The 20,143-nt window shown below is 45.9% G+C and overlaps 1 protein-coding gene across 1 annotated transcript; it reads left to right on the plus strand.

The window, feature by feature from the left end:
* The first annotated feature begins 75 nt into the window (after positions 1 to 75).
* Positions 76 to 18,918, plus strand: OGFOD1 (2-oxoglutarate and iron-dependent oxygenase domain containing 1). Its single transcript, XM_015421398.1, has 13 exons — positions 76 to 287; positions 2,719 to 2,864; positions 4,248 to 4,294; positions 5,045 to 5,145; positions 7,588 to 7,704; positions 8,720 to 8,811; positions 10,302 to 10,430; positions 12,720 to 12,833; positions 13,675 to 13,754; positions 14,817 to 15,094; positions 16,051 to 16,173; positions 17,752 to 17,810; positions 18,372 to 18,918. Exons 1-13 carry the CDS (start codon positions 104 to 106, stop codon positions 18,531 to 18,533), a joined length of 1,632 nt encoding a protein of 543 aa, XP_015276884.1. The 5' UTR covers positions 76 to 103; the 3' UTR covers positions 18,534 to 18,918.
* The last annotated feature ends 1,225 nt before the right edge of the window (positions 18,919 to 20,143 follow it).

Genomic DNA, 20,143 nt, shown 5'->3' on the forward strand with positions numbered 1-20,143 from the left:
CCGTTTTTATGATTGAATAAACTACTTTTGGGGATGGCCCTTGCTCCGCGAGGCATGATGGGACTTGTAGTTTCCAGAACGGAAGGTGCACGCGGAGAGAACGATGAGTCGGAGGCAGAGGGGTCCCTTCCCGGCTGGCGGAGATTTCAACTCCTCGCCAGGGGAACTCGGGAAGAAGAAGCGTCTCAAGCGGGAGGTGCGCGCCGAGTTCTCTGCGGCTCTGAAGGAGCCTGTCCTGCAGGAGAAAGTCGTCGCCTCCTGGGCCCGTAAAGAAGCCCTTGAGCACGGTAGGCAGAGCAAGGGGGATATCGTTCAGGCGTCTTTTTAACACAAGCCACCTACAAGGTTCTAGTCCTCAGTTACTGAGGCTGTCTTAGGCCAGTACCATTGCAAAGCGAAGGCTAGTGGCTCGTTAAAGACTTTTATTTATTGCAGTGTGTGGAGTTAACCATTTCTCAGGCTGCGTCAGATGCCCTGTGATTTCTTAAAAGTATTTGTTCAGCCTTTCCCCCGCTTCCCCCCCCCCCCATGTATTGGAAATCCCAAAGCCACTCAAAACCTTCTTCGTCCAGTAGTTGGCCAGAGAAAGGAGGTCACTGCATGTCGGGGTGAAAGCCGGGGGTGGAACACTATAAGCATGTAGATAGTTTCAAAGGGTAGCTGTGCTGGTCTGCAGTGGAACAGTTAGGCTTGAGTCCAGTAGCACCTTAAAGACCAACGAGAGTTTCGGGGTATGAGCTTTTAAGAGTCAAACTTCCCTTCATCAGATATAACAGTCTAAAACAAGGGGGTTGGACTCATTTGTTACAACGGCCGGATCTGACATAAATGGGACTTTGTGGGGCCAGGCCATGCATGTCATAAAATGTAATGCTAGGTAGCAGAAATATAAACTTTATAAAAGACATGAACACAACTAAAGGTATTATTTTTTTACTTAAAATACAAATATGCTCAAAACTCTTGCAGTATTTCCTTTATTTAACAGTCTTTGATAATTGACACCTCCCAAACCTTCACACCCTTCCTTAAAAGATGCCTGCCTAAAATCAAAAGGTGGGGGAATAATGGGATTTGGCAATGCAATTTTAAAACATCAAGAAAAAGCACAAGGATCACAGCAGAAACTAAAATATAAACTAAAAAATATAAAATGCTCTGAGCCTAGGAATATAAAATGGCTGGGCATTGCAAGCTTCTCCCCTCCCCCCCAGGTATACTCAGAGTGGCAGTGGCTCTCCAGTGTAATGCCCCCCTTTGGCTGTGGGTTTCCAGGTTAGAGTACTTACACAGGTACCCATTCTCAAGTCCATTCAGCAGAGACAAGATGGCTTAAAACATCAACACTGTATTTGCAAGGAGACAACTCCAGCAAGCAGCTTTAGCTATACAAACACTGGAAAATGAAACTACTTGAGCTCCCCTCTATTGAAATATGGCAGCACAGCACAGATGAAGTTGCAAAGAAAATGCAGAATGGATTTCCTATTAAGGTCCCAGGTAGACTACTCTGGGACTGGAATGACAGCCACTAGAGTGAAATGACAGTCCCTGGGAGTAGCACAAGCATTATGGGATTGGAATGAGGGCCCCCAGAGTAGAATTCCATTCCCAGAATGCCGCTGCTACTCTTAGGGGCTGCCATTCCACTCTGTGCCCTGTCATTCCAGTCCCAGAACACAGATTCTATTGGTAGGGACCGTCATTCTACTCTGGGGACTGTCATTCCAGTCCCAGAGCACTGCTTTCATTGCTAGATACAGTCCCAGAGTAGTCTATCTGGGTGCAGAGACCTTAATGGGAAAATCCATTCCGTATTTTCTTTGTAAATTTTCAAGCCCTGAGGAGCTCCCTGTGGAAGCAGGCCAAGACAAGAGGGAAGGAGCTGGTGTCAAGCTCAGACTAACTTTGCTCAGGCTAACTTTCGATTTCCTTAAACTCTGGTTCTCGTTATCTTCACTTGTCATTTTGAATTGCTGGGGGGCGGGTATGTTGTTGGGAGTGCATGGGAGTAGAGCTGTAACTTTCCTGAAGAAGCGCCCCAGTCAGTTTCCCATGAGACTGACCTTGGAGTACCTTTCTCTGCCAGCCTAGACAGGGCACCATATATCTGTCTGTGTTGCCATAGTGATGGCAGGGCTAGGGGTGGTGTGTATGGATGTGGAATTTTACGCTTCTCCCTATATCTTGTAATTGCCCATGCACTTCCTCAGTCCTAACAAAAGGTCTTGAACCCACAGTATCATATCTCTAATAAAGCATTACACTGCCAATAGTGTGTGTGGAGAGTGAATTAACTGGGGACTTGACAGCTGGGAACTTTGGTCGCCTCAAGCTTCAAAGGGTGAGGACAGGAGCGGGAGGGGGGGGGAGAGAAGAGCCACGGGCCTGATTAAAGCCATGGGTGGGCCGCTTCCAGCCCGTGGGCCTTAAGTTTGACACTTGTGGTCTAAAAGCTTGGCCCCAGGAGACAATTGTACAAGTTAGCAAGTCCCACACATGCAGAGCTGGTTGGCATTTTTGTCTTTGCTTTGGTAATTAGGTTGGAAAAGAAAGGGCCCCCGAGTACGCTTTGAGAGACCTTCCTTCATCACTCACCCGGCTCTTTAATACCTAGGATTGGGGGCGCATGTTCTGGCTCTCGCTGCATTCTGAGACTAAAGGGCAGCATTGTTATTAAGTAGCTCTTTTATGGATCTGTGTCTGTGTTTTCTCAAGAGGCCATTGTGCTGGATCCTGTTCCCTTCTGCCACTGTGTCATCCCAGACTTCATCCAGAATGAGAGTTTTGTCGAAGGACTGCAGAAGGAGCTGTTGAGCCTGGATTTCCATGAAAAGTGCAACGACTTGTACAAATTCAAGCAGGTACTTGGCTTGAGTACAGAATCCTAGATCTGGATGGGTCCCAAAGGCCATTCCTACCCCAAGGCGTGATCACCAGCCTCTATCTGCCCTCTCCCCTCCGTACTTTTTCTCCTTGAACACCATGATCTAGTTGTTTTCAGACTTTAAATTGTAGAGGCCCCTACAATTTTGTCTTCTGCTAGTAGAGGAAGGAGGAGCTCCTTTTGACCTTTGCAAATGCTGTGCTGGGGATTGTGAGATTTGTGTGGACAAAAAGCTACACAAGGTTTTGGACTGCAATGGGGGGGGGGTTGAGTGAGAGGAATAATGAGTAGAATACAACCAATGAGCTGTTACATCCAAAATGACAAGCTGTGGCTTGAATTCCTGCCCACCTTCTTTTAGCCCGTGGCTCCCGGGCGCCAAGAGACCCCCTTCTTGTAGCCAGTGGCTCGTGGCCGAGAAGGAGAGGGAAAGAACTTTTTGAGAACATTTTCCTTCCTGATTGGCGGGAGGCCAATCTTCAGCCAAGTGGCTGCATAGCCTGCCATCAGCAAAGGGCACTCCGGGGAGGTTTGTCCTTAAATGAGATAGAGATCGGGACACTGCATACCCATTAGGGATAATCAGGGGTGAGAAGAGGAGGTTATATGTCATGTTCCAGGAGAGCTGCAGTCCTTGATGGCTTTATCAGTCAGAACCAGAATCTTGAGCTATAGCTAGAAGACGCCGGTGCTGGTTCAGAATCTTTTTGGGAGCACCTCTGCTTGTCAAAACAATGGGAGGAGAGATTCCTGAGGATGAAAACTGGCTCCTGCTCAGCACATAGGCAGAAATTTGGCTTACAGAGTTGCACAGTCTCAACCGATTTTTATTAATCCACCTACTTGTTAGGAGGCATGTAGGGCAAAGGAGAGCCAGCGTGGTGTAGTGGGTAGCGTGTCAGGCTAAGACCAGGGAGACCCAGGTTCAAATCCCCCCTCTTGCCTTTAAAAAAAAAAAAAACATTATCAGGATATAACAACATGTCCAACATTAAAGCATTTCATCATTCACAATATACCCCTTTTTTCCCTTCACCCTCCCTCCCCTTCTTCAGGCTTCCCGCAGTGCTCCCACGCCCACCAAATCCTCCTCCTTCTTATCCATCATTTCATCTAAAACAAAACTTAATAGGTAACAATTTCTTTAACTCTTGCCTTGAGGCCCACACACACTCGGGCTAACCTACCTAACAGGTTTGTTGTGGGGATAAAAGAGAAAAGGGCTGAACGTTGGAAGCTACTTTGGGTCACCATTGGGGTACGAAAGAAGTGAATGGATGTTTAGACAGTGGTGTCAGGATATTGGGCCAGAGCCGAAGATTCGTAACCGTTGCTTCTGCTCTCTCTTGCATGTGCAAAGTCAGATGACCTCCAGAAGAGAGAAGAGCCTCACATTGCCTCTTTAAGGTAAAGTTGATTGCTGCACATCCTAGAGTAGCCCATAACGTGGCTCATGGTGGCAAAGCAAAACGGGTGAACGGGAGCCAGTTTCGTGAATTTCCCCCTGGCTGTAAGCTAGCTGGTGCTGCTGGGAAGCTCCTTATTCCGTGGTCTGTATACTCAGTGCCAGTTGTGTACACCTCTCAAGTTAACTAGCTTGGGCTTCAGCCCTCCTCATGCTTGCTTGATTGGAGTTAAGCCCCGCTCAACTCTGTGAAGTTTATTTCTGAGTAAGCAAGCATAGCCTTCGCACCTGACTTTTGATTTTAAAGCAAATGGCACATTCATCTTGCTTATTTTTACATTGGGTGCGGACAGGCTCGGTCAAAAGGCCGGGAGGTGTGCCAAGTGAAATCCGATGCCCATCTAATCGCCCACTGTCTTTTAATGGCCTATTTGAGCTTGGAAAGGAAGCCTTCCTTCCCAGAGGATTACAACCCACATCTGATGGTGTAGTGGTTAGGAGCGCGGACTCTAATCTGGGAGAACCGGGTTTGATTCCCCACTCCTCCACATGCAGCTGCTGGTGTGACCTTGGGTCCGTCATAAGTTCTCTCAGAGCTGTTCTCTCAAGGGCAGTCCTCGAGAGAGAGCCCCACTACCTCACAGGGTGTCTGTTGTGGGGAGGGGAAAGGAAAGGGATTGTAAACCACTCTGAGACTCCTTCAGGTACTGAAGGGCAGGGTATAAATCCATTCTCTTCTTCTTGTCTCTCAGGAAAGTCCTCTTTGACGAATTCCGGGTCTGGCTTTCAGATGTGGCCCAGGTGGAGCTGGAGCCAACCATCGATTTGTCCTGTGCCAAATATGAATATACAGGTGAGGAAATGCCCTGCCTTCTCCATCAACACACCCACATCAGAGACAGGAGCCTGGCAAGACCTCTCAGCCAGGGAGGAAGAGACGATGGCATTTGCTCATCACTGGGGACTAAGGTGTGGGGGGGAGAATAGCATATGTTTTTAAAGCGTTGTAAGCCACTGTGGAGGCTTCAAGCTGGAAAAGCAGACTATAAATACAGTCTTTAAAACTGTGGGGATTAGCTCCATATGCTGGTAAGAGAGACAGGATTTTCATTTCTGAAGGGCGCCTACGGCCATACCACCCTACCATCCATCTCTGAAGGGCTTTTATTTAGATAGCTTAGAGCACTCTTTTCTTATAGAGGATCAAGGCAGCTTACAATGAATAACAGGAGAAAAGGATTTCTGGTGCAGAGGGAAACATTGACATTTTTCAGACCTTTCGGTCTTCTGTTTAGTCTCTCTTCTTTCTCTGACTCTGCTGACAGCTTCAGTTGCTTTAGCCTGGGTGCTTCCAGAGGCTCAGAGTTCCGTGTGAATTGGCAGTTCCACATCAGTTATCAGGAGCCAGAAAGAAACTTAGTTTCCGATGCTGATGGCTCTAGAAAACTTGTGGGTCTTCTGAGCACCATTCCCCAGTGTGGCACCTGCCCCGTGCCAGGAAAGTGAACAAGACCCTTGTCTGGTAGAGCGTGTGGTAGGCAGGTGGATCCCACCTTCAAGTAGCCACATCTGGAGGAATAAGTAATCTGCAAGCCTCTCTTAGGTGCAGGCCTCATGCCACCGATGGAAGTCAATGTGGCTCTTTCAGACGTGACTCTCCATGCACCATGGACTGAGTACCACAGCTATAGGACAGTGGCAGGAGATAGAGGGAACACACTACTGGAAATTGTGATCAAATGGCTGGTGCCCAGCAGTGGCACTCCAATAATATTACTGCCTCTTAAGACTGAGTTGCAGCAGCTGGGTGGGAGGCTGGTTAGAGATGGGACAGTTATCAAAGCCCTGGTTGGGCTGGCAGTGCCAGATCTATCTCCCTTCTGTTAGGCACCAGTTCCTGAACTAAGATGGAGTCAGCTCCCAGTTCTGTTACCTTAAGAACATAAGAGCCCTGCTGGATCAGACCAGTAGTCCATCTAGTCCAGCATCCTGTCTCACACAGTGGCCACCAGTTCCTCTGGACAGCCAACAACAGGGCATAGAGGCCGAGGCCTTCCCCCGAGGTTGCCTCCTGGCTCTGGGATTCAGAGGCTTGGTGTCTCTGAATGTGAAGGTTCCCCTCAGCCACCATGGCTAGTAGCCATTGATAGACGTATCCTCCATGAATCTATCTAATCTCCTTTTAAAGCTGTTTATTCCTGTGACCATCACAGGCAGCGAATTCCACATTTTAAGCACTCTCTGTGTAAAGTAGTATTTCCTTTTGTCCATCCTGAACCTACTGCCCATCAGCTTCATTGGATGCCCTTGAGTTCTAGTATTTGGGGAGAGGGAGAAAAAGTTCTTTGGAAAAAAGTTCTTTCTTAGAAAAAGACCTACTCTAGGTTTGTACGGACATGGTTTCCATGGCTGCAGTAAATGACAGAAGCTGAACTTCTTCCCACTAATACTACTTACTCTTCTTGGCTTTTCTTCTAGCTCTCTATTGTACACTCTGAGATACATACAAAAGTCTTCTGCATCTAAGATCCAGTTCTAATCTAGTCCTCACACTCGCTTTTCTGACAGAGGTGGCATAATTACCAGCACTTCATACTCTTCATTATTGGTTGATAAATGTTCAAAAATGTTAAAAATAGTTTTTACTGTTACATAATAGACTTTTGAGGCTACTTGATCCTTATCTCTCGTCGTTGCTTGTTTAATGCTTTTGATGTTCATTGTTGTTAATGATTATTTTAAAACAAATTTTTATAAAAATATATTTTTTTGAAAATAATTTATTAGGATATATTAAACAACATCAAATATAGATCAAAACTTATATAATTATACATCCTACCCTCCTCTCTTCCCCTCCCCCTAACTTATCCCTCCATTTTTTGTTCTTACCCCTTTATCACTCTTTTTAATGTCCTTTAACCTTCAATAATTATCAAAGCAAAGTAAATTGTCCCTTTAAAAAAAATGTTTAAGAGAGAGGGAGAAAAAATTCTCTCTGTCAACTCTCTCTGCCCCCCATGCATCGTTTTATAAACCTCTATCATGTCCCCCCTTAGTCATCTCTTTTCTAAACTGAAAAGCCCCAGACTCTTCAGCCTTTTCTCATAGGGAAGGTGCTCCAGCCCCCTAATCATTTTGGTTGCCCTCTTCTGGACTATCTCCAGTGACAGTAAGAGGGGAGCAAGTAGGAGCGAGGCAGTGTGGTCCTGCCGAGTCTGAAACAAAACTCTGGAGCTTGGTGGTCTTTATCAGGCATGCTTGGCAGTCTCAGCTGAATTGTATGCTGTTGCAGATGCCCTGCTCTGTCATGACGATGAACTGGAGGGGCGACGAATTGCCTTCATCCTCTACCTTGTGCCGCCGTGGGACAGGAGTGATGGGGGCACTCTGGACCTGTTCAGTACAGATGGTAGGTGGGGCATTGCAAGCCTGTTGTGCGCTCAGAGCCAGCAGGCTACAAGTTTCAGTAAAAGAATCCCTGCAAAGTGCAACCTGTTATGTTCCTGCCTTTACTGTCTCGTTGTCTCTGCATTTTGATAGCTTACGTAGCATGGGCAGTCTCTGCCAAGGACACAAAACCTGTGTGATTTCTCCCCAATTCAGGCCTACACCTGCAGTCACACAGATACGGAACCCTGAGTCATCAGAAGTAAGAGTGTCCCAAGACACTGCAGCCACTGAGGTTTTAAAAGCCGGAGGAAACTGCTTACAGTGCAGTCCTAAATTGAGTCACAGCCTTTTGAAGTCTACTGAAGTCAGTAGGCTTAGAAGGGTGTAACTCTGTTTAGGATTGCACTGTTAAACCTGTAATGACTCACCTGGGATTTTTTCCATGTTTTGATATTGGCTATTCTGTTATTCCGAGTTAAATCTCGGCTTGATTGTGCAAGTAGAATAAGGGAGAGCTTGGTGGTAGAGTACTGTGGATGGTGGTAGAGTCCTGGGGTTCTACCATCTCGAGTTAAAAGAGGACTTGGGTAACAGCTGGGACTTCTGCCTTAGTCCCTGAGCCTGCATCCTGACAATGTAAAGGGTTTCAGTATGTTTAAAGACTCTAGAAGTTCAGATAGGTGGGTCTCTCTTAAGTTTTTCTGCAAACTAGCACATGCACACTCAGTGCTGAGTATATCCAATCGGCTCCTGTATATCCCAGTGGGGATGGCTTATGGGTCAAGGATGTGGTGTCATAGCAGAGCTGAATCCCACCCCTTCTTGACTTACACATTTTCATTGGGTGGATGCAAAGGAAGACTTGTAGAAATGCAAGCAACTGGTCTGCAGAAGCAGTAGGTGAAATCTGTTTGAAGAATGCAAATCCTTTGCCAGCTTTGTGGTCTGGAGGTGGTAGCAGGAAAAACAGGGATTGGAGTAATGGGTTCAACTATTCAGAGTTTGCTTTTTTTGTCATTTTTCTCTCCTGCCAGATCACTTTCAGCCTCAGCAGATCATCAAGTCATTGGTCCCTTTGTGGAACTCACTAGCCTTCTTTGAAGTGTCACCAGTCTCTTTCCACCAGGCAAGAGGGCTCTTTTGTTCCTGCCCACATGCAGCCATATTGCTGTTCCTGCTTCCCCTCTGATTTTCCAGACTGTTACATGAAGTTGCCTTATACCAGGGGTCCCCAATGTGGCGGCTGCCAACACTTTTTCTGGATCCTGCCAAGTGTTCTTAGGTAGTGGGAGGGGCCAGGTAGTGTTTTTGGACAGCAAGGCTTCTGATTGGCTATTGGGGATCTGATTGGCAGTGCATTTGTTAAAGTGTTGCTTTGGCAACAGCTGCCACCATAGCATAAGGATCTTCACTGTGTGACTGACGTTAAGCTGCAGCAATTGTTTTGTGGCTGGTTCTGCCTCCTGTAGCCGCCATTTTGTCACTGTGCCCACCATGCCTGCAGCCTCAAAAAGGATGGGAACCACTGGCTTATACTAAGCCCCCGACCATTAGTCCATGTAGCTTTATATAGCCTCCTTTGATTGGCAGTTGTTCTCTACGATCTCAGACTTCTTTCCCAAACATCTTTTCCCAATAGCTGCTAAATAAAACAGAACTCCAGTGGCATGTTAAGGACTAACAATATTTACATGAGTTCTTATAAGTCGCAGCTCACGTCCTCAAATATGTGGAAGGAAATCAAACTGGGTGTTCTACTTAAGTTTACATGGCAGGAGGGGTTGAGACAGGTTGGATGTGAATTCCGCCATGAGTCTTTCAAGTGTAAATGACTAGACCTGGATTGTGGCTAGAACAGACTCATGAAGAATTCACTCCCTACCTCTCTTTCAACCCTTTCTCCCCCTCCACACCTTGTAACCATCTCCTTAAGCAGAATTCCCAGTTTAATTGCCCTACACACATCCAAGGAAGTGAGCTTCAACTTAACAGAAGCTCGTATTGAAATAAATGTCAGTCTCTAAGGTGCCACGGGACTTTTGCCTTATTTTGTTATAGCAGAGTAACATGCAACCAATATCTTCTATCTTTTAAAGAGGAGCTGCTGGGGCTTGAACCTGAGACCTTCTGCATGCAAAGCTGGTGCTCTACCACTGAGCCACAATCTCCCAGATAGCAGGAAAGGCTGACCCAGGGCCATGCCTTCTTCGTAAACCATTGTGGGTTTTGCTGTTGAGGATCTCAGGCATGCCTTCCTGGCTTGTTCTTTCTGCTTGAAACAGAGATGTTTGGGGACATCAGAGTTAAGGTTTCTCAAGGAACTGCTGTAACTCCAAGCCACCTAGGACCGGTCTATGCATGATTATGGTGGGCTTTATGTGCACAGCTGTTGGCCACTCATGTTCTTCTTTGTTTGGGTGTATGATCACTGATAGAGTAGTTTCAGTTTCGTGTTTTACCTAGTTTCCATATGTTATGTCCTGGCTCAGTCTTCAAAATGAGACAGGGCCAAACTCCAAATTGGTAGAGGAGGTCTCGGGCCTCTTTAAGACCTTGACTTAGCTCCCCTGTTGGAGAAGTAAATGCTAACTACTTTTTGATTTCCTTCCACTCCAGGTGGCTGAAGTCCTTTCCAAGGACAAGTGTCGGTTGTCTGTGAGCGGCTGGTTTCACGGCCCTTCGGTTGCTAGGCCACCACGCCACGTCGAGCCACTCCTGCCACGGAGTCCCCACATCCCTTTTGATGTAAGCAAATCCTGCTCCCTTTCCAGGTATTCTGACTTCCACAGATGGAGTCAGACAATCAAGTACTCTTGCCACTTAATTGATTCATTGGAAGGGAAAGCTTTGTCTGAATCCACCCATTCCTCCTGCAGTAGGACCTGTTATGATCTGCTTGCGATGGGGGACGACGACTCAAAGGGTGCGTTCAGACGCGCCATTTGATCTGGTGTCGTGCCAGTTTAGAAACGGATTTTATACACGCAATCATACAGTCAACATCTGCCTCCCAGCCGTCGCTTTCCGGCTCAAATCCCCTTTAAACAGGAGTATTTTGTTACCAGGTCCCCAAGTGGTGTTTTCCTGATTCTCCATTTCCAGCTGCATTTTCCCCCTGTGTGATTGCTCCTCCAGTGTTGAGCCACTTCCGGTTTAAACCCGCTCCCCGCTCAAAAGCTGCCCGAGGCTTCCACTTTTCGCCCGCCATTTTTTTTAAGCATTGGCGGTGTGCGCATAGGCGGAGCTCCACCACTGCGTTATTAAAAACAATGTTTAAACGGTGCCTAGTTTTAGCATTTAGATGAGTTCGGGATCTCACGGAGGCCATTTTTGGGTTAATGTTTAAAGGGAAGCGTTCCTTTAAAGTTTAAAGGGAAGTGTTACAGTAGTCGGGTTGAAATGGAAATCGCTGTCCTGCGCACACGCGAAAATTTTAGTTCTACAGATGGCTGCCTGTGCGCATGCCCAAACTGAGAGAGAGAGAAAAACAACACTGATGCACGCTCCCGCCTGTGGACGGCGGGGAGTGATGTGGCTGCGCAGCGATACAGAGCAAGGAGGTGAGTGTGATCACGATTCTCCAGGTTAAAAAAACCTGCATTAGGGCCAGAGCAATTTAAACCGCTCCCAGCACGCCGTCTGACCGCACCCAAAAGGAGTCTTGTGGCACCTTTGAGACTAGCAGGTCATTATGGCATAGGCTTTTGTGGACTAGAGCCTCAGCCCCCAATCTTATGTTGAATAAATGGATAGAACCTTTGTTAGCCGACAAACGCTCCTCAGTCACCAAACGGGTGGCGGAGTTCCTGGCCCTAGCAGCAAAAGAGATAGAAACCAAAAGTGGTAAAAGTGCTAGATAGGGGAAGATTACGTGCCTACTCTTCTTAGTTAAGATCCAACTGTACTTAGTTTCTGCTACGCCTCTTGTTTTGGAGAATTTCTCTAGACTGTTTTTTATTTTTCCCTCCAATCTCGCTCAGGTGTTTTGTTGTATCCTACCTTGTTATGCCAATAAAGGTTGTTTGTGTGAGAGTAGAGCCCACATCAGTGTGCCCCAGTTAACAGAGGGATACATTGGCATAAAAGGGGGGAGGGATTATGGGGGATCAGAAGGCAATGAAATACAAGTTGTATAGACTGTGACTTTTCTGTACAAAGCCTAAAAGTCCACAACTGACTGACAGTGCAATTCTAAGCAGATTTATACTGTTGTAAGTCCACTGAAGTTGATGGGCTTAGAAGGGTTGTAACTTGATTTAGGATTGCACTGAAAATAACTTCATAAATTAAAGGCACAAAAAGTTTTTCTTGTATAAGTAACTATACGGAAAAACTGTTTCAATCTTTTTAACACATGTCTCAGATAAGAGATTTGACACATGCCCTGAAAGATATTAAATGGTCTTAAGTCTTCATGTAAGCTAATGAAAATGTTGTAATTCTGTGATGTAAATAATATATGTTAAGCAACACTAGTTATATTTGACTGAAGAGTTGAAATTCCTACTTTCATGCTGTATTACATTGTTTATTGTAACTCTTATGTGTTACAAAATCAAGTTTGTTTTTAAAAGGCAGTGACCATTTACAGCAGTCTTTCTGGAGTTGCTAAGCTAATTTAATACGCATGGTGGGAGAAAAACACATCACAGCGATTGAATTCTAATTGGGTAATGTCAGATCTCCTGCAAGTCACCATTTTTAACAAAAGAAATTTAAAGGAGAACTTTAGTGTGAAACTGCTGGACTAGAATTCACTAGGAAGGATAACACAGTCCAACAGAAGAATATGGCTAACTCTTTGGAATTGCAAGAGAAAATCAACTGGGGCAGATGGCCATTGGAGCAGGGAACAGGATATCAACATGGTGGCATTCAAGAACAGTGCAAATGCCAGCACCAGAGAGGGCCTTGAGGGGATTCTGGCTGAGGGCTGGAGGGCCCTTTAATTCCTTGTTTAATGCCATTATGGAAACATTTATTGGGCTCCTTTTTTTCTCTCCTTTCCTTCCCACCTCTTTGTTTTTTCCATAGCATGAAATCTTGTATCGCTGGATCAATCCAGTGTATCTGGAGATGGATTCTCAGAGCCAAGTCCAAGAGGAGTTTGAGGATCGGTCTGAGATCTTGCTGAAGGATTTTCTCATGGTGAGTCTCAGAAGCGCCATTCTGATCGGACAGCAGCGCTGACTGAGTCGGCAGTTCTGCATAATGGAGACTGGGAGCAGCATTCCCATTTTTTTAAGAGTGGGGGGGGTCTGTAGTAGAGTTTGCAAAACATTCGCCATCAGGGCTTTTATATACCCAACAGGTTTTGCTATCTTGGAGCCTTTATTTTAATCTATATTACTCTTTTAAAACCTCACATTCCTTTCCTTTTATTTTTAAATCCTGGCATTAATCTTCTTAGCAGCCTGATCAGCCCAGTTTGGCCCTGGCTCATCAGGGCCAGGGCACTAAGCAAGGTTGGCAGTGGTTAGTACTTGGGTGTTGATATTTGCTGGTCTTGGTTCCGTGTACACTTCGATAAGAATTAGTCGGTAGAGGCAGAGATTTAATTAGCCAACTGATGGAAGACATCAGAGATACCAGAAGTAGATTGGATGTGCATTTTTTATAACCAAGCAAACACTTGCCATTCGATCACAAGTCTGTGTCAAGGTGACGTCGTTGACAAAGCAGAACTGGCTTGTTACTTGGTGGAACCCTAAAGCCGGTTAGCGTATTTTTGAAAGCAGCACCTAATGCAAAATCTCACACAGTGATTTTGTTCCCTCACGATGTTATAGACTGGAAAGGAAAATTCAGTTTCTCGTGGGGAGCTCCTTCCCCTGGCCAAAGGTCCTTGGCATTGGTAATGTCAAGGAGACAGCAGTCTGGGAGGCAGGAATGAGCCCCAAATTGTAGAACTGAAGCCGGGGGGTTCTGGCCAAGTGAGTAGTACTCCTTGGAGGAAAACCCGGGCTCTTCTGCTGTGCTTGGTTCCTAGGGAGACAAATTCCAGCTGGTCTGTGAGGCTCTGAAGAAGGGAGAACCCAAATGGAACAGCAGGGGGCCCCCTAACAAAAGGTAGGACTGTGTTGCGCTCCCTGGAGGTCATCAGCATAACTTATTTCAGCAGTCTCTGTGCTGCATGAAATTGGCTTGCAAGGATTGAGAACCACAAGTATTGGTTTGAGTATCTAGCCAAGAATTTGGCTGTAAGGATTTTTTTTTTAAGCTTTTTAAAAAAACACGTTGCTAACGCTTACAATTGTATAATGTGTGAGCCCTGCTTCTTGAGTTCTCAGCCAGCAGAGAGGGTTGAGCGGGACTTCCAAGGAGCTTAGAGTACCAGCGTGGCACAGCTGTGAGCATATGTCAGACCAGGATCCGGGAGACCCAGCCTTCCCCACTCTGCCACGGAAGCTTGCTGGGTGACCTTGGGTCACTCACACTCTCTCCGCCTAACCTATCTGATCGGGTGGTTGTTGTGAGGATAAAATGGAGGAGAGAATAATGTAAGCCACTTTTGGTCCTCACTGGGGAGAAAGGTGGGGTATAAATGAAGCAAATAAGAAACCCTGTGTTGCTTCGTGTACCTACCGGATTGTTACTGGTCTTAAATTGAAAGCCACTGTGGTATTGTGGATCGATCGTTGGCCTTGGGGGACAGCCCTACGTGTTGCACGTGTACCACAGCAGCTGGAAACAGCATCCCTGAGTCATAGTCTCTCCTATAATGTGTAGATCACCTGTTTCACCACACAGTGTGTACTTTTTCCTTTAGGTGCAGGAAATGAACTCAAGTCCCTGCTCAACCACAAATCTCACCAGGTGGCTGATTTTCTCTCTGTGTAACCCACCTTAGGGGTTGGCTGTGAAATTCGTGCTAATTTATGGGCACCATCCAGAGCCTCTTAGTGGCTTGTAAGAATGCATAGATAAGACTTTTGCGCATATCATCCCACACAAAATCACAAATACTGTGTCCGGGAAGTAGACTAAATTACGCAGATGATAAATGCTGTGCTTGCCTAACAATTTCTGCGTGTAATTTGGGTTACTTTAGTGCAGAATTTGCATCATTTGTTTTGGAGAGAGGGAGAGAACACGCAATGGGCCCTGTTAGCAACGCTTCCTGTCTTCCAGGTTTTATGACAAAGCAGAAGAGGAGAGCCTGCCAGCCATTTTGAAGGAATGCATGGAGCTGTTCCGCTCAGAGGCCTTCTTCCTGCTTCTTTCAAACTTCACAGGCTTGAAGCTGCATTTCCTAGCTCCTGAGGAGGAGGAGGAAGAAAAAGATGCAGCAGCTGCAGGAGGAGATCTTTCCAGCTGCTCACAAGGGGAGAGCAGTCAAGAGGAAACCAAGAAGCATAATGGTGCAGGAGAGCCATGGGGAAACTCTGAGAACAATGGGTGCAAAAATGGTATGAAAAGCATCCCGATCCAGTCAGTGTGATGCTTTTTTTTCCAGTGTGACCCCATTAATAGTATGTCCAAAGTGAGATGTTTGAAGCCGACAGCAGCTGTGCCTCATTCATCACAGGCAGCAGTTCTCTTGAGAACAGAATAGCTGCGTGAAACTGGCATCCTGAAAGCGACAACAGGGTTGCATATAGGGGTGTGCAAAAAAAATTTGGTATTTTTCTAATTCAGGTCTATTGCACCCCAAAATATTGGTATTCTGGAATATTGTATTAGAATTTGGGTATTCTGGAAACTCGAACTCATTTGGCTCCATTATACCGTAATGGAGTTCAGAAGGCACAACTTGGCTGCACCCAAATAAAAGCCAAATAATATAGGCTTTTATTTGGGCATGGCTATTTTGGTAGCTGAATCAGATTCTCTAATCTGATTCAGCTGAATAAATACCCCCCAAGCCCCGATAAGGTATTTTTCAGGTATTTATTTGGCTCGGTATATACTGAGCGCACACCCTTAGCTGCATATTGCATATTCAGAATAATTGAATCCGAAATCTAGTGCAGAGTATGGCTTTCACTGAAAGAAAGGCTGGTTGCACGTTCTCTTATGAAGGAAGAAAGCTTCTCAAATTTGCAAACCTGATCCAGGGCATCTCACTGACCTAGGCCAAGTACTGTTTTACCACTGCCACGCCCATCAACTCATATCTTAGCATGAAAACAATGGCACACAAAATGATTAGGTATCAATTTTGGTTGGTTCTTTAAATATTTCCCCATAATGACTACATCTTCTGTTCTTGTCATGTACAACCCAAATTCTGCCTAAGGTGCCATATGTAGCACAATGTTGCAAAATCGTCTTAAGAAGACAGAGTTATTCTTTGCCTGTCTCTTCATATAACCAGCACTGGATGAAAAGCATAAGCTTGAGGGGGTTTTTTCCTCTCTGTCAGGCTCAAGCATCCCTCAGTGTGCTGGAGAGCTGAGACGCTGGACCAAAGGCTGCTACTCCCTAGTCCATGATGCCCAGACTACAGAGTTTGCCTTGGATCTGCTGCTCTTCTGTGGATGTGAAGGTCAGTTGGGGGAGGGGGTGCTTTTAGCTGTCTCAAACGATTGGATGAGATTGGATGAAGTATTGGGCTGGATCCTGTGGATCCCCCCCCCCCCCCGGTGTTATGCCTGGATCCCTAGCAGAAATAATTGTAATCCCATAACATTTCTTATAATAGTTTTCTTGTCCTGGCAGTTAGAGGTCACCACACAATAGACATTTTCACATAAATGTTACATTGCATTTGCAGTTCCTGGGAACATTATGAAGCTTCCTTGCTCAGACACATTGTTTCACTATAGCCATCACGTCATGTTCCAAGGGGTATATCCAGCAACACTCTGTTCAGTAGACAATGTGTGTGAGTTTGGACGTCCACTAACTTACATCCCCAATGTAAGGCTAGGTACGCTTCCTTCCTTGAATGAGAAACTGGTTTGTTTCGCTCATCCTTCTCCCGGGATCTCTGTTCCGTGGATAGGTAAATACAGTTCCATAAAATAAGTTCCCTTCTCTGTCTCTATAAGCTACAACCTTTATTTTCTGAACTTGAATGTTTGTTTTTAGAGTGCTCTTCAGTTAGTAAGCTTTGATTTTATTCTCCAATTCCTTTTAATAAAAACCATTTCATTAATTACAGCCTGGTTCATTTTGAGAGTCCTACTGTGAGGGGAAAATCCTGGTATACATAGGTATAGATCCTGCTTGATTTCCCTCCTCTTGTATTGTTTGGGTCTCCTTACTAATTCCCTAACATACTCAGGAGACCCTCACAACCACTTAGGGTAACACCGGCATAAGGGGTTTTTCCTCTGATGCAAGAGGCTCTGTGCTAGGGGAAAGCACAGCTGTTAACAGATCCATGGGCTCCAGCCACGCAGAAACTGATTGTGCAGGATTTGGATGTTCTAGTCCTCAATTCCCCGAGTGGTTGTACTTCCAGAGAGCATACTCCTGGGATGCTGCATTGCACAACCCAAAGCACAGGTAAGCATCCCTAGGCACCCATGTTCTGTGGGTTGTTTCTGCAGACACAATAATTCAGTAGCATACACTTTTCTTATATTGCTGAAATTACAGCAAGAAACTAAGGCATTTAACGTAATAATTGGTATGCACTCACTACTCACTATTTCAGCCGAGTTAAATGAATTGAGTTAAATTTAATAGTCCAACTTGACTTGATAACTTATCGACTCACTACATTTACTTTATGAAACAGTGCAGTTTTAGAAAAGGATTTTTTGCATGTGTGTGCAGATTGCACTGGGAAGTTAGTTTCTAGAGAACTTTAAGAACCACCACCCATCACTATGCTGAAGCACTGCCTGCCTCCATCTGGGTTGAGGGGCAAGAAGCACTGAAACAGCATTATTGCTCCCCTAGAATTGCAGCCCTTGACCTTGTCCTCTATGTTAGCCTCCGCGAGGGCTCTTCAGTCAAACTGGCAGGATATAAATCTAAAGCCAGTGAATATGCTTGCTTAACAGGTAGCTTTCTTCTTGTGCTTCACTTTAATCCAAATAGTATTGGGGGGGGGGTTGCAGTTGTTCTGTACGCTGTGACTATTTCAAATGATGCTGATTTCTCCTCTTTCAAGGTTGGGATGTGGAGTGGGGCGGCTTCACTTCGTACATTGCAAAAGACGAAGATGAAGAGGTAAGGTGGAGGGGACAGCCAGCTGGTTTTCAGGCTTGTTTCATTCAAGCCTGTGACTTGAGCACGTTCCTTAGTTTGGTTGGGGTAGCAGGCGGTGTTCCCTCTAAGCTGAGTTAGTGTGAACTAGCTTACAGTTTTTTACCTTCCGGCTCACACATTTTTGTCTTCACACAGAAAGAATGGCTCCAAAGCATACTGATTTATGCAGTAGCCAGATCGTTCGCTTACAACTTTAATGCCAGTAGCTCACAAAGTTGAATTTTTGCTCACAAGACTCCACAGCTTAAAGGGAGCATTGGTAGCAGGGTAATGAAGAGTTCGTCTTCCAGAAATATCAGAGAACTGCATAACCAGTTGCTTATTGTGACTAAGTGAAGAGATGTCAAATTTGCATGCTTCCTTGAAGAATCTGGATTTTATTATAGCCCAGAAATGGGCTCAGGGATGCTCAAGACATTCACCTTCTTCTTTTCCTGATACTGATATATCCCAAACCCTGCCCTGTAAAAATAAAACTAACTTTTGCTTTATTAACCATTCCCATTGTGTTCTCTCCTAAAGCTGCTGACTGTGAACCCAGAGAACAACTGTTTAGCTCTGGTTTACAGAGACCAAGACACACTGAAATTCGTGAAATACATCAACCACCGCAGCTTGAACCAGACAGCAACACAAGCTGAGACAACTGGATTCTGGGATTTCTGCTTTGTTTACTATGAATAACTGATAGTAAAGGGTCATCCTTCAGAAGAAGAAAACTTGTGTTTTGGACTGGACCCCCTGCTGAAGAGAAAACAGTGGCAGTAGCTTCTGCTACAAGTTGAAAGAAGTGTCTAGGCTCTTACACAATCTTCCCTTTCTTCTGTTCTCCTGTTAATTCTGTGGCCTTCGGCAAACAACCCACAGTGTCCAAACTGTATGTACTACTAAATCAACTTTGGCTGCAGGCTCCCTAGTTCTTGCCCGGCTTCAGATCAGGCTTGCATCTGAATATCCTAGGGAAAGCCATGAAAGAAGGATGGAGGGAAATGGTTTCTGTCCTGGAGCATCTTCCTTCATGAATGGAGAAGGAACTGCTCTGGTTAAAATACTCCAAGGCCCCAGTCACACGGGCTGGAAAATGCGGGGGGGGGGGAGCATGGCTGTTTGCCCCGGGGCAAATTAACACGTGACTGCGCGATCAGACATCCGTTTGAGGTCCCGTCGAGGTCCTGTGGCTAGGGGCGAGGTGCCAATCACATGACAGGCAAAGAAACAGGGCGGCGCAGCAAATGGTGTTGTTGGTTGTTGTTTTTTTACTTTTTTAAACTGAAGTGTGTGCATGCTCCGTTGGGTGCTTGTGCGCATCCGTGGAGACCTGGGGGGGGAAATGACCTGTTTGCGACGGGACATGGGCGGGTGCCGGATGCCACCGGAAACGCGATCAGACGCCCGCCCTTGCCCTGCGGTTTCCGGAAACTAGTACCTCAGAGGTACTAGTTTTTTTGCCCCGGATCTTTGGCGGGAAGCCTTGAGTGAGCCACGGGAGCTCTACGCTTCCCAGATGTGGCTGTGTGATCGCGCCCAGAAAATCCGCCTGTCTTCCGTCTCTGTAGCATGGCTAATGCTCCGTGTGACCGCAGCCCAAGAATGGTTTCTTTCTAGTGTTTTTCTACAACAGATCTGTGCTAACCTCAACAGAAAGAAGATGGATTCAGCTGGCATGCAGTAGTAACATACTTTTCCCCTTGGGACTTTTGCTTGTAAAACAGTTAAGCAACAACTGGCTAAAAAAATTATCAGGCTCAGGGCTTTAGTGCAGTGCCACACGGGTTTCACAGGACAAGCAGTTGTGTGTGGGGTGCTAAACAGCCACCACTGAAGATTAGATGGCCTAGCCATAGATCCTTCATCTGTCTAATATACAGCACATTCACATCAAAAGGAATGCGTGTAGCATTATTTTACTGTTTCTCCCTCTGTTCAACACTGATGCTTTGAAGTGATGTGTATCTAAAAGTCTGTGGTTATGTGTCACTATCTGGGAGGGACTCAAGACCAACAGTTTGAACAGTATTGTTCCATGCAGCGTAGCTGTTACCCACCAATAGTATAGGGTAAGGCTACGTGGTGTCTAAGCTGTGTTGCTTCTCCTTCAGACGGGTTTTGTTTTATTTCTGCTGTCAAGTCACAGCTGACTTATGGCAACCCCATACGGTTTTCAAAGCAAGAGACATTCAGACGCCATTGCCTGCCTCCATGTAGGAGGCCAAATACTAATGAGGGCTGATCCTGCTTAGCTTCTGGCTATCTGGGTCCAGACCGTACCCTGGCTCAGCCCAGCTACAGTTATC

Source organism: Gekko japonicus, unplaced genomic scaffold (genome assembly GCF_001447785.1).
Source record: "Gekko japonicus isolate JY-2015 unplaced genomic scaffold, Gekko_japonicus_V1.1 scaffold674, whole genome shotgun sequence".
Classification (NCBI taxonomy): Eukaryota; Metazoa; Chordata; class Lepidosauria; order Squamata; family Gekkonidae; genus Gekko; species Gekko japonicus.

Coding starts and splice junctions, on each gene's coding strand:
- OGFOD1 (XM_015421398.1), top strand. CDS start 104: ATGAGTCGGAGGCAGAGGGGTCCCTTCCCGGCTGGCGGAGATTTCAAC. Junction 12,834..13,674: donor TGCTGAAGGATTTTCTCATG/GTGAGTCTCAGA, acceptor CTTGGTTCCTAG/GGAGACAAATTCCAGCTGGT. Junction 16,174..17,751: donor GCTCTTCTGTGGATGTGAAG/GTCAGTTGGGGG, acceptor TCCTCTTTCAAG/GTTGGGATGTGGAGTGGGGC.